Genomic DNA, 12,746 nt, shown 5'->3' on the forward strand with positions numbered 1-12,746 from the left:
CACCAACATAAATGACATCATGAACCCAAAAAATTATGCCACATATTTTTCCCACTCTAAAAAGAGATGCCTCAATAAAATGACAAAATTTAAGGGGATTAATAGTTTTATCCATACATAGTAACCTGCAGCCACATCAACAACCACATTTTATATTTATTTATTATTTTTTTTTTGGGGGGGGGGGGGGACCATAGAATATTTTGAAAGTCTGAGAAAAAAGAATTGCAGTGGAAAGTGAAGCAAGTTATATGAGTCAGAAGAAATGCTGTGACTCACTGTTTTTGAAAGCTCACTACCAAACTTCATTGCGCACAGGCACTTAGGGATTATTTCCGTAGAGAGAAGGAAGCTGATAACTTCTGTATCATCAACCTGCAGAGGAGTGCAGAACTTTTATTTTGTTATGTGCAATTAAATGAATACTATAAACAATAATGAACAAAATATTACTAGTGATACATATTGGAAAAAATCTTCTTCAGGCATCAGAGAACTGCATGTGTCTGGGTGATTGTGTTGCATGTATGTGTGAATGCGCATGTTAAGTGTAAAATAGTTGAACAATAAGTATTAGTTGTTCATAAAGAAACAATTAAACAGAGAACTAAGAAAGTAGACTATGATTTTGTTCCAATATGCGTGCTGCATGAGCCTTGTCATAAGGAGTCGGGCACATACTCAAGTGACTTGAATGCAATTCAAATTTCTGCAAGTCAAAAATAACTGTATTTCCTAAATATGGCTTATTCTGGATTTAGCTTGGTTTAGGAACTATATCCCATTTGGCTCTAGGGGGAAATTTTCTATAGAGTTATACTATCATGGAAATCTCTGGAGTACATGGAAGAAAGGTCCAAGATTTCAGTTCGACTGAGATTTCAACCCAGGTCAAAACCAAAATATACCACTGAAACAGCAGAAATATACAACTGAAATGACTGAAATGACACCGAAATATGGCCCATTTCGGTGAGAAAACCGAAACAACAAAGACCCCTCAATTTGCATGCCATATTGTTTCGACCAATGTTGAAACCGAAATAGGTCGCCAAAATTTCAACATTTTGGTCGGAATTTCAAATGTAAGGGGAGAAAGTCGGATCTGAAGGGAGCACAAGAGGACAGCGAATAATAACCATTAATTGATTATGAGTGGCGCAGCAAATTAGGTGACCAATCACGATTGCTTTAGAGGCATTTCATTTGATTATGTAAAGAGAGAATGGTGGCAGTTGGTGAGATCTAGACCTCATTAGGAGATAGTGAAGCTCGAATGGATGTCTCCACCAACAAGATCTATGAAATTAAACTTTGATGGGAGTAGATTGGGCAATCCAGGCCCACCTGAAATTGTAGAAGTTTTTGGAGACCATAAAAGGAAATATACTCTTGGCTTTTTCTGGAACCATTGAGGGGGGTTCCAATAGACTGGAAATCAATGCTATTATTTGGGGCTCATCAATCTATGCTACAAATAATAGCCGTGGACTCATCTTACCATAGAGTTTGTTATAATATCAATATGGTAGATGGTTGTCTCATAATAAAGAAGTCCATTGGAAGCTGGTCCATCTAATTTGGAGAGCCAGATTAGATGCATATGCGAGTAGGGGAGCATCTAGTTTTCTTAGTGGCCTAGAATCTCTACCTCCTTGGCAGATGCTTTAGCTTGAGATAGAGATGTGAGGGAGGAACCTACATCAATACCCGATTTTGTGATGTGAGGTCTTTTTGGATAAAAGACGGCACCCCTAAGGGGTAGTTGCTATGTATTTTGTACTGTTTTGTATACATATCTATCTCAGTTCGTGCATACAGCTTTCTTGGCTGTGTTCTATAAAAAAAAAAGGTTAATTTATCAAGGGTCACCAAATCTAATCTTTCAGCCACTGTCAAATTCTTCACTTTCCAGGTGTTCAATTTTTTCTATTCAAAACAAAACTACTAAACACCAATGAATGCATCTTTGGTGTGTTGTGAACTTGTGATCCTACAGCAGAGATTAAAGAAATCTTTGTTTAAAGGTCAACATTCCCCTTGGAGAGAGACTGAATAAAGGAATGCAAAAAATTTTTAAAGAAGAATGTTCAAGAAATATCCCAAATTGCTAGACTGAACAGGCACCTGTTAAGTCCATCTGGGATATTGCCCAAGCTTTCTGTAAAGCATGATATTTAAAGGAGTTCCATCCATGGTACAAGGTTTCGATGGAATTTCTCGAAACCAACGGAAATATATCGGTTTTACAGGCAGTCAAAACAAAACAACCTGCAATACTGAAGGATTGCAATTTTTCTAACGAAATTTCGGCCTGTTGTTTTGTTTCTCCAATATTTCAGTCGAAAATATTCAAAGCCTTTGGCATAAATTTCGACGAATTTCGCTCATTTGGTCTGGTGTCGGCAGTGAAGGATGAAAAACCCAATTTTTGTGCTTTCTTGGCCGAATCACTGTTATACACGGTTGGAACAAGTACTTGGGCAGTAGACGAGTGCAGTGGAAGGAACAATTTGCTGCGTTGTTGGAAGCTTTGTGCAAGATTCAAAGTTAGTGGTACATCACTTTCCTCGTTAGATCGTTTACTTGTTCCTACTAAACCTTGACCATCAAACTTCTAACAATTCCATCCACTTAGCTAGCTCAGGATCTCGTAAAGACCCACTAGCCCAATTTCTAACCTGAATCTGTAATTTTCATAAACCTGAGAATACACATACATACCAATCTTAAGAAAGCCAGCATTTGTAACCTGAATCTTCAATTTTCATAAACCTGAGAATTGGGTTTCCCATAAACACAAAATCCATAGCCTTGATCCTCAAACAAATTCTCAAATTAAGAATCCAAAACCCTAACCCTAGTTCTATAAGAAACCGGATTGTATCCCTTATTATTTCTTAAACCCTAGTTTTTTTTTTTTTCAAAAGGTTTAACATAAAACCAAAAACTCATTATGGTTAGGGAAACATCTCTCCTGCAGTGGGTGCTTGTATCGACCAATACAGACTGATACAAGTAAGATATACTTATCTAGTGATGCACCACCACAAAAAAAAAAGGTAAAGAAAAAAGAGATTTAATCACCAAAAAAAAAAATGAGATCAACAACTTTACCACTTTTTCGCCCAAATCTATTTCGATCTGAGATTTGAACATTGTAAGTCTCCAAAACTTGTTGAATTGGTGAAGATTGGAGTTGTTTCTCCTACTCATATCGAAGAGAAGAACAAGTTTCCATGGCCTTTGATCACTCTCATTTCCGTATCTCACTCACAGTTTCTGTTTTGCAAGTTTAAAGGAGGCATATCTTACTTGTTGACTGCATCGGTCGATACACACTTTTATTTGAAAAATAAGTATCGTAGCGGTAAGCATCGTATCGATACCCACCGAGACCGATACTTTTCGGTCGATACAATATGATACCAACCTATAATTAAAACCCAGGTCATGCTAGCTCTATCAACAATCCTGGTTCAATCTGTGGTGTCAAGTCTAGGAATGCTGATATTCATTATATTCCTACAAACTTACTAATTGTACTTGGAATCACATATGATTATAAACAGCCATTATATACAAATAAACAATACCAGACACAAAGTGATATATAGAATCATCTGTCACATTTACCTTTACAAGGGCACCAATAACACCCAGGCTGGTAAGTCTCAGATATTCCAATGGTCTTGTCGTATCTTCTGTACTGAGGAAAGGGTAAAGATACACAGGTATATGGGCTGCACAAGAATAAAACAAAAAATTGTCAGTTTTCCATTTCTATTTAAGAGAATAATGCAACAGATAGATATTTATAGAATTCATAGAAGAAACTTCTTCCTTCACAATGCTAAGTAATTCGTAAGCAATATCTCAGTAGGAGACCCATTAAATATGTCAAGAAGGATAACGGGAAGAAATTACCATTTAGGAACAATGTCCTTGTCTCTGAATGAGAAGCTACACACTGTAATTTAAAACAAAATCACAGCAAGTGAAAATAAAAGCATCAGTTGCTTGTGCAAAATGACAAAGGCAGGAGTAACCAATAAATATAACCAGAATACATTCATAAATTTCGAATGAATGAATTTCAAATGCAATGAGTATTAGATGAGGAAGTAGCAACACCATCACATCAATTAACCAATACTCAATGACTTCATGAGCTCTCTCTCTTTACCCTTTCATTCACTTCCCCATGTGCATTGAATGTTTGAACAACTTTCCCGAATTGTACAACAGTACTACCCCATCTTAGTAGTACTTGACAAACTACCACTGCTACAAGGTGCTTAACTATAGCTGATGTAAATGATAAATGTACAAGAATCAAATAAAGAATGATGTTAATCAGATTCAAGCTCTGTTCATATACAGAACAGAGGATATGAAGCCGTTTCAATAGAAGACAAAGAAAGAGATTTAACAGGCCATATCAATTAGCAAAAACACTTAATCTGAATAGTTTTTCAGGAAAAGCTACTACAAGTGGAGTTAGAGCAAGGAGAGAGCCTTATGAGAGCATTAGTCCATGCCATGACTGCTATACAATTCTACCATATCTTCTTGTCTTATTTTTGGGTCCAGATTGAATGAAGTCATTATTAAATTACCTATCAGTCCCTAGTTAGTCGAAATTAGGGGTATTTTCTGTCATTAATTAATGTTTAGTAGGGTTTAGGGCCAAAGAATAGCCTATAAAGCTTCAAAAGAGTGTTCGTTCTCTTTTTATCATATCAATAAAACAGTAGCAGATTTTGCTATTTTCCCCTGAAGTCTTCAGGCGTTTGAGACTGGATCACTGTGTTTGTTTGATCAAATTACAAACTGTGACAGAGCAGACCTGCAATCGTGACCAGTAGAGAAGAAGAGGGAAGAAGATGGAGAAGGAGAAGAGAAGAGAAAGATGGAGAAGAGAGATCGATAGAGAGAGCAAGGAAAACTCCCTCACAATTTTGAATAACTGAATCGTGAGGAGAGACATATTACTTATATTGACTTAAATCACTTTACAAGAGTAAATACCCAAAACACCCTTAGTACAGAAAATAAACTAGAAATATAAATAAGATAGAAACCAAACCAAACAGCCCCAAACTACTAATTCTAATTGACATCCTTAACACTCCCCCTCAAGCTGGAGCGTAGACATCACCAAGAACCAGGTTGGAACAACCATCCAAGAACTGAGGTCGAAACAGGGTTTTTGGAAAATCGATTTTAGGTGGGGATAGAAAACACTTCAACCATCAAACTTGCAAGCAGCCAAACTGTAGCACAGCAGGGAACCCTAGTCCTTCATTATAATATGACTAGGGTTCAGGCAATATAAGGCAGCATATGGTTGCTGTGGACCACGATAAGAGAGAACACAGAAGGACCTTCAAAACTGCAGGAGCGGGGAAGATCGTAGATCAGGTTTCTTGCTCTGATACCGTGTGAGAGTGCAGACCTGCAATCGTGACGAGTAGAGAAGAAGAGGGAAGAAGATGGAGAAGGAGAAGAGAAGAGAAAGATGGAGAAGAGAGATCGATAGAGAGAGCAAGGAAAACTCCCTCAGGATTCTGAATAACTGAATCGTGAGGAGAGATATATTACATATATTGACTTAAATCACTTTACAAGAGTAAATACCCAAAACACCCTTAGTACAGAAAATAAACTAGAAATATAAATAAGATAGAAACCAAACCAAACAGCCCCAACTACTAATTCTAATTGACATCCTTAACACAAACCACTACTACTAGATTTTCCTTTCATTCGCTACTGTTCTCGCTTTGGATAGGGATGTAAATGGATAGTTGAAAATCCGTATTCGAGTCGTGTTCATATCTAATTAGGGGAATCCGTATTCGAAAAATGGGTTTCTGGAAACTATCTGAATCCGTTCGAAATCTAATCGAATGCAGATACAGATATTTCAGTTTCAGACTGGATGTTATCCGATCTGTTTAGGTCCGATTATAAAAATATGACTAAATAATATTTTATAATACTAAAATATTGCTAAGTTGCATGAATGTAACAACGAATTTTGCTTTCATTATATCATTCAGAAAACTTAAGTAACCAGTAAATGCAGCATTAATTTGAACTCATCATCCAATAAAGTAGAGGTTTTATGAGAGAAATGTCAACAACTACAAGGTATACTACGATGGTAAGTTCAAAGATTGCAAAGCACAAATAACTGAGAGGAAAACTTTTTGACATTAAAAGGAAAAATCAACCTGAAGTAGAGCAAGTGCATTACAAACTCGGTTGGATGCTCCCAGTGTAAGGGTTGGTGACGAAAGAGAACGATATATTGATATTATCTCCTGCATAAGCATTATTCAATAATCATCATATCAAATTAAGTAATTTAATCCCTGAATGCAGGGAGACATACACAATTTCCTCAACTTCAGTTCATAAATCACAAATAGAGTGCTCTACAACGTAAGGTAGGCAATAGATCTCACACAAGGTACAAAAAGCAGATACAGGGGATAACTGCAAGATGCTAACACCCCAACCCACCCCAACAACAAATTCAGCCTTATTCCAACTTAATGGGGTCGGCTAAATGGATCCAAACAAAACAAAGTAGGGGGGAAACTGAGGTCTAAACAAAAGAAAGGGTAAAGAATAGATGGGGAAAAGAGGGATGAGAAATGAGAAGAGAAATGGAAAAAAAAAAGGAAAATGACAAATGAAAGATGGAAACTGAAGAGAAATAAGGAAAACAAGAAAGAAAGTTGAAAGTAAGAGGAAAGAGGCACAGCCCAGCAAGTCAGGAAAAACTCAGTTAAATGGGGTCTGCTACATGGATCCTTGCCCTCCAAAAGGCTCTATCTAAGGTCATATTTGGTAAGAGACCTAGACTATGCATGTCCTTCACCAGGAATTCTCCTATGGTCATTTTAGGCCTGCCCCTTGCCCTTTTTGCTCCTACAATCATAATCATATCACTCCTCCTTACTGGGGTGTCCCTAGGCCTCCGTTGAACATGGCCATACCACCTCAAACTACTCTCTCGAAGGCCGAAGCTTGTCATTGATCGTGGCAACCCAAGTCAACTCTAATTGCTAATTCCTGCCTTTATCCTTCCTAGTTTTTCAGCGCATCCATTTTAACAATAGATACGGGCTTAAGGCTTGATCCTTGATGTAAACAAATCGTAATTGGGAATTCCTTGCCCTAACCTTCCAAAGATCTCACACTAGTCATCACGCCCTTATACATATCTTTCATTACATCCACATATTTACTCGACACTCCTCTCTTCACTAGGACATTGTGGATTAAATCTCTAGGGACTCGGTCATAGGCTTTTTTCAGGTCAATAAAGACCATATAGAGATCCTTCTTGCTATTTCATCTTTCCATGAGCCTCCTCAATAAGTAGATAGCTTCTGTCGTGGATCTACCTGCCATAAAGCCGAATTGGTTCACCGAGATATGAGTCTCTCTTCTCAAACAGTCTTCAATAACCTTCTCCCAAAGTTTCATAGTGTGACTCATTAGCTTTATGCTTCTATAATTATTGCAGCTTTGGAAATCACCTTTATTTTTGTAGATTAAGACTACAATGCTTCTCCATCATTCATCTGGCATCTTCTTGTGTTCATAATCCTGTTAAACAGATTGGTTAACCAATATACCCCACAACCTCCTAGTGTTTTCCACACTTCTAGTGGAATCTCATTTGGTCCCAGTGTCTTGCCTGCTTTCATCTTTCTTAAGGCTTCTTTAACTTCCGCTACACTAACCTTCCGTACATATCTATGGAGTGTGGAGTCTTGTTGAACAAAGTAATCTTTTGAGTTATTTCTACTCGACCTATCTCCATTTAGTAAGTCACAAGAACACTCATCCCATCTCTCACAATGTCCACATCCCTTACCAACACTCTTCCATCATCCCCCTTGATACACCTCACCTGATCGAAATCTCTACTCTTCTTGTCTCTCATCTTAGCTATCTTATATATAGTTTTTTCCCCTTCTTTTGTGTTTAGGTTGATATAGAGATCCTCATATTTCTTCGCCCTAGTCATCCCCACAATCTTCCTAGCTTCGTTTCTAGCATCATTATATTTCTTTTTATCCTCTGTTTCCTTAGTCCTTCGCTACATCTTAAAACAATCTTTCTTGGACTTAATAGTTGTTTGGACCTTAACATTCCACCACCAAGTCTCCTTAGGGGCTTGACGGCAACCCTTTGCTTCCCCTAGCACATCTTGGTAACCCTTCTTGAAATGTTTTTTTAAACTCTAGGCACAAGTGCATAACACAAAACTCTCCATGAAAATACTTCCTACTAATATTAATTGGTGGATTCTGGGAATATATGAAATTAAGAACTAAGCAGACTATCGACAAAATATACAGTGAAATGTGTTGGTAGAACAAAAAAGAAATAAATTTTCTGAATTGATTTAAATAAAGAGCCAAAAAAAGGATGCGATACATCCTCCTGAAAAGAAAAGGTATTTCGCAATGAAAATGGCAAAGTGGATAGTACACTGACAAAAAATAGTACATAATATAAAAAAATGAGGAAAATAATCAGCATAAATTCAGATAATCCAATTGAAGGACCTGTTTGGCAACTGTCTAGAACATACTTCAATAACAAACTGACCATATTGTAGCTTTACAATTTCAAAACAGAACTAACGAAGGGTTATGGACGTACCTGTAAGAGTACAGTAATAGTACCAAAAGAATTCCACAACAATGGGGCCAAGTCATGAAATATTTCTCTCCTCTAAAAGAAGAAGAAAAACACAAGTTATAGCCCATCACAAAAAATTTAAACTTCAATTTATGCCATAGTTGTCCAAAGAAAATGTTCATCGTACAATTCAGTCAACCACAGTTAACTTGCAGATGTAGAAGAAGAGGTCTTTAATTATAAATGAATACAAACATCTTATAACTGTAGGTTTTAAGAAAAAATAAAATAAAATAAAACCACAGAAATTGAATATCCCTGCTTGCAGTCTTAAGTAAGCAATCGGAAGGTATTAACAAACACAACATGATGAAAATCTCAGGGTAAAGCACCATAATAGGTTATTATATAAGTAAGATTGAAACTCACGAGCAGAAACTGCATAAGATACGTCACACCAAATCGGCTATTCTAGATTAATGCATCCAACCTACTGCAACATAATAAAGCTACAACCAATTGAAATGTATAACTAAAACAATCTTGCAAAAGCCACATGCAAGCATCAAAGAGTATCAACATGTTTCTTAATTTTCATGTCCTTAAAGGCTTGAATGAAGTCATATAGAGTTTTCAGACGAGTATAAATTTGGAACTTTGAGTCTAGCATGGATGAGCAATTGAGCATTTGATCATGGCCGCAGTAACAGATATCTGAAATATTAATCTCCAGACATCGTAAAATGCTTTATTTATCCAAGTTAATCCAACTGAAGCATTGTAGAAAACAGAAACCGATAAATTAAAACAGATCATTCTTTGATGAGCTTGCAATCGATAAATCTACCACTAACGATTTTCGGAATGAACATATTTGCCACATATAAAACATTTTACGATGACTTAAAAGAAATGAAAATTGACAATTCTTCAAGGTTTTCAACTGAGATTAAAATTGATAATTCTTCAAGAGGCTTCAGATTTCAATAAGAGAAGTGGCATGGGACCCTTTTCCTTTTTTCCAAATGCCCATTAAAATCCCCCCCCCCCCAAAAAAAAAACCCTAGCAATACAACTCAGCTATAGACAAAGGACAATCTTGGATTAAAACGATAATAATCAAGTGGAAGAGGGTTGGGGGAACAAAACCAGAAGGGCATACCTTAGAGAGTTCAAGAAGTGCATTCTCTCTAAGAACAGGGTTACTAAGCTCAAGCACCAACTGCTCGGCAGACGCCATTTTACAGTCCTTATTCGCCTGGGCAGAGTTGGCGTTGGTGTTGATGTTGGAGCTGGCAGAATCGGAATTGGGGCCGCTGATGGGAGGATTCAGAGAGAATGATTGAGGAAGGATAGACATAATTGGGACTAAGCAGAGGCGTCGCGGCTGGATCACTTCAAGTGAGGATTGACAACTGTTGCATGTGATAAGAGAAGAGCAACAGGACTGGGGGCTTTCACCTATTTTATAACATCAAAAGCGACTTTTTCGATCTCGGGAAAGCAAATGCACAAATCATGTGATAAACTCAGAAGTGGAAACCATAATCAGGAAATCAACAGTGTCAACTGACTGAGGCCTAATACCTATGGGCCAAGTTTTCTGTGGAATGCGGATATAGATGATTCCAAACAGCACCAGTGTGGGGTGGAAACAGTCCGCCACACCAATAGTCATTCTGAAAGAGGTATCATCCACATGGATTGGAGCCTACATATTGAGAGAAAATGAGAAAAATAATTTAAAAAATTCTATGTGAGAAGGAAATTACACTCTAGCATAATGGGGAAGCTTTTTCCTAAAATACTTCTAAAATATTTCAAGAGAGAGGCAAGGTTTCTAAATCAGCATGTCTAGAGTTTTGTCAAGTGGATGAGTAATGCGACAATTTCACCAGTGTGGATATCAAGGAAATAGTTTGCATCCATTAATTGTCAAATTATAGTATCAAATTCAGATCTATATCTTCCGTACACCTTCATATAACCCCTAGATATTCTTTTTTTAATTATTATTATTAATATTTTTTATGGCTTACCCTTGATAGTCCTTGCATCCTCTTGGTTGTCTTGACTTCTTTAATGCTTTATTTTACCATTTGGTAAACTCAACCTAAGCTTAAAACTGGCCATGTGAGCAAAAGACCTTGGGGTGTCTCCAAAATTTAAGCACTATCCAATTTTCCATGTGGCAAATGCTTGTGTAGTCCAACAAAATCGCTTCCAATCTCATGAATAGCTCATCATTTCCCTCATCAATCATTTTTTCCCATCACATCAAGGATTCAATTGTATGCTCTAGCCATTGTATATTTTCTCTATCCTTTTTTTTCAAGGGGATTTTTTTTTTTTTTTTTGGGGGGGGGGGGGGGAGGAGGACTAAATCTTCCCCTCCCTCCTCCTTCTAAGGATTATTAAATCTCTAATCTTACCAGTTGTGCGGTAGTCAAATATAAACCTTCCTTTTAAGGATTATTAAATCCTATAATCTTACCAAGTTTACGATGGTCATATACAAATTAAAACTTTCTTTTTAACAGCAATTAAATTCTTTTTTTCTTTGTATAAATAGCCTTAAAAAGATAATCTAGCCGAATAACGGCCAATTCTAGGTTCGATACCAATAAAAAACAATGCGAGGCACCTTGCAATAAGGTGGCATTCGCCTAGGCCCCAATAAATCCAAGATTGCTTAAATCTGATTTGTATTGAAGGAGTTATGTTTTGGTCAAACCTAATTTGGTGTGCGTGAATACTGTCAAAATCACTCTGAATGAAAATATTTTTTTAGACATCAAACAAATGAATATTTTGCCGCACTTTTGGGGTTTTAGCAATTTGTTACCATAGTAAGATTTATGAAATTTTTAGATTTCAGAAAACCCCCAAACATTTAAAAGTTGAAAATTGCACCTACCGCCGAAAATCCAGCTTTTTGTTCTTGAATTGGGGGTTGACTTTTTATCCTTTTGGAATTTTATTTTTTAACTATTTTTATTGGATTCAAATTGGGGGTATTTGCATAATTATGAATAATATTACTTAAAAGATATTAGGCATAAATAAGTGTCTGTCCTGGGGAGGAAGGACATTTATAGTCTAGGTCTTTGTCAAGTATGACCTCGGATAGAGCCTCTTGGAGGGCAAGGATCCATGCAGCAGACCCCATTTAGCTAAGATTCTCCTGACGTGCTGGGTTGTACCTCTTACTATCTTTCATTTTCTGCTCTTTCCCCATCCCTCCTTTCTCATCTTTTCTTTCACTTTTTTGGCTAGATCTTAGTCGTTCTTACTTTCTTTGTTTGGATCCATGTAGCCAACCTCATTAAGTTGTGATAAGGCTGAGTTCGTTCTTACTTTGTTTGTTTGGATCCACGTAGCCGACCTCATTAAATTGGGATAAGGCTGAGTTTGTTGTTGTTGTATCTTCATACAACCCCTCAATATTCTTTGTTCTTTTTTTATGACTTACCTTTAATAATCCTCGCCCTTTTGGTAGTCTTGAATTCTTTAATGGCTTACCCTTTGTAATGCACCAAGAAAACGGCATAGTACCGGCCCACCTGGGAGATTCTTGAGGGGTCCCCACCAAGATACGGCTTAGTATCAGGGGTTTTGGGAGATTGGTGAGTGATTGCAAACTTAGTCCCACATCGACTAGGAAGGGAGATCCTGAGCTCTTAATAAAGAGTAGCCTCCACTATTTGGTATAATGCATTTTAAAGCCGTGAGGCCCATGGGTCAAGGCGGAAAATATCATGCCAAGGGAGGGACTGAGGTCGTTACAATTGTAACGCCCTAAGAAGATGACATAGTACCGGCCTGCTTGGGAGATCGTTGAGGTGTCCCCACCAAGAGACGCCTTAGTACCAGTGGGTTTGGGATATCGGTGAGGGGGTGCAAACTTAGTCCCACATCGACTAGAGAGGGAGATCTTGAGTTATTGATAAAGAGTTGCCTCCTCAACTTGGTATGACAAGTTTTAAAGCCGTGAGGCCCACTGGGCCAAAGCAGACAGTATCATGCCAAGAGAGGGGCTGGGTCGTTGCAGTGGTATCAGAGCAAACTCCCAACAC

General features: G+C 37.5%; 1 protein-coding gene across 1 annotated transcript; it reads right to left on the reverse strand.

Annotated features, from left to right (window-relative positions):
• Positions 1-107: 107 nt before the first annotated feature.
• On the reverse strand, positions 108-6,502 carry LOC122640270 (CCR4-NOT transcription complex subunit 9-like). Its single transcript, XM_043833419.1, has 5 exons — positions 6,240-6,502; positions 3,928-3,970; positions 3,637-3,743; positions 280-375; positions 108-125 (listed from the first exon to the last, which is right to left on the reverse strand). The coding sequence occupies exons 1-5, from the start codon at positions 6,339-6,341 to the stop codon at positions 108-110; spliced, it is 366 nt and encodes a 121-aa protein (XP_043689354.1). The 5' UTR covers positions 6,342-6,502.
• Positions 6,503-12,746: the final 6,244 nt, after the last annotated feature.

Source organism: Telopea speciosissima, chromosome 9 (genome assembly GCF_018873765.1).
Source record: "Telopea speciosissima isolate NSW1024214 ecotype Mountain lineage chromosome 9, Tspe_v1, whole genome shotgun sequence".
NCBI classification, from domain to species: domain Eukaryota; kingdom Viridiplantae; phylum Streptophyta; class Magnoliopsida; order Proteales; family Proteaceae; genus Telopea; species Telopea speciosissima.

Excerpts from the sequence above, each read along its gene's own strand:
- LOC122640270 (XM_043833419.1), bottom strand. The coding sequence starts at position 6,341 with ATGCTTATGCAGGAGATAATATCAATATATCGTTCTCTTTCGTCACCA. Across the intron at positions 3,971-6,239 it reads ATGCACTTGCTCTACTTCAG|TGTGTAGCTTCTCATTCAGA; the intron begins GTTGATTTTTCC and ends TTTAAATTACAG. Across the intron at positions 3,744-3,927 it reads AAGGACATTGTTCCTAAATG|CCCATATACCTGTGTATCTT; the intron begins GTAATTTCTTCC and ends ATTCTTGTGCAG.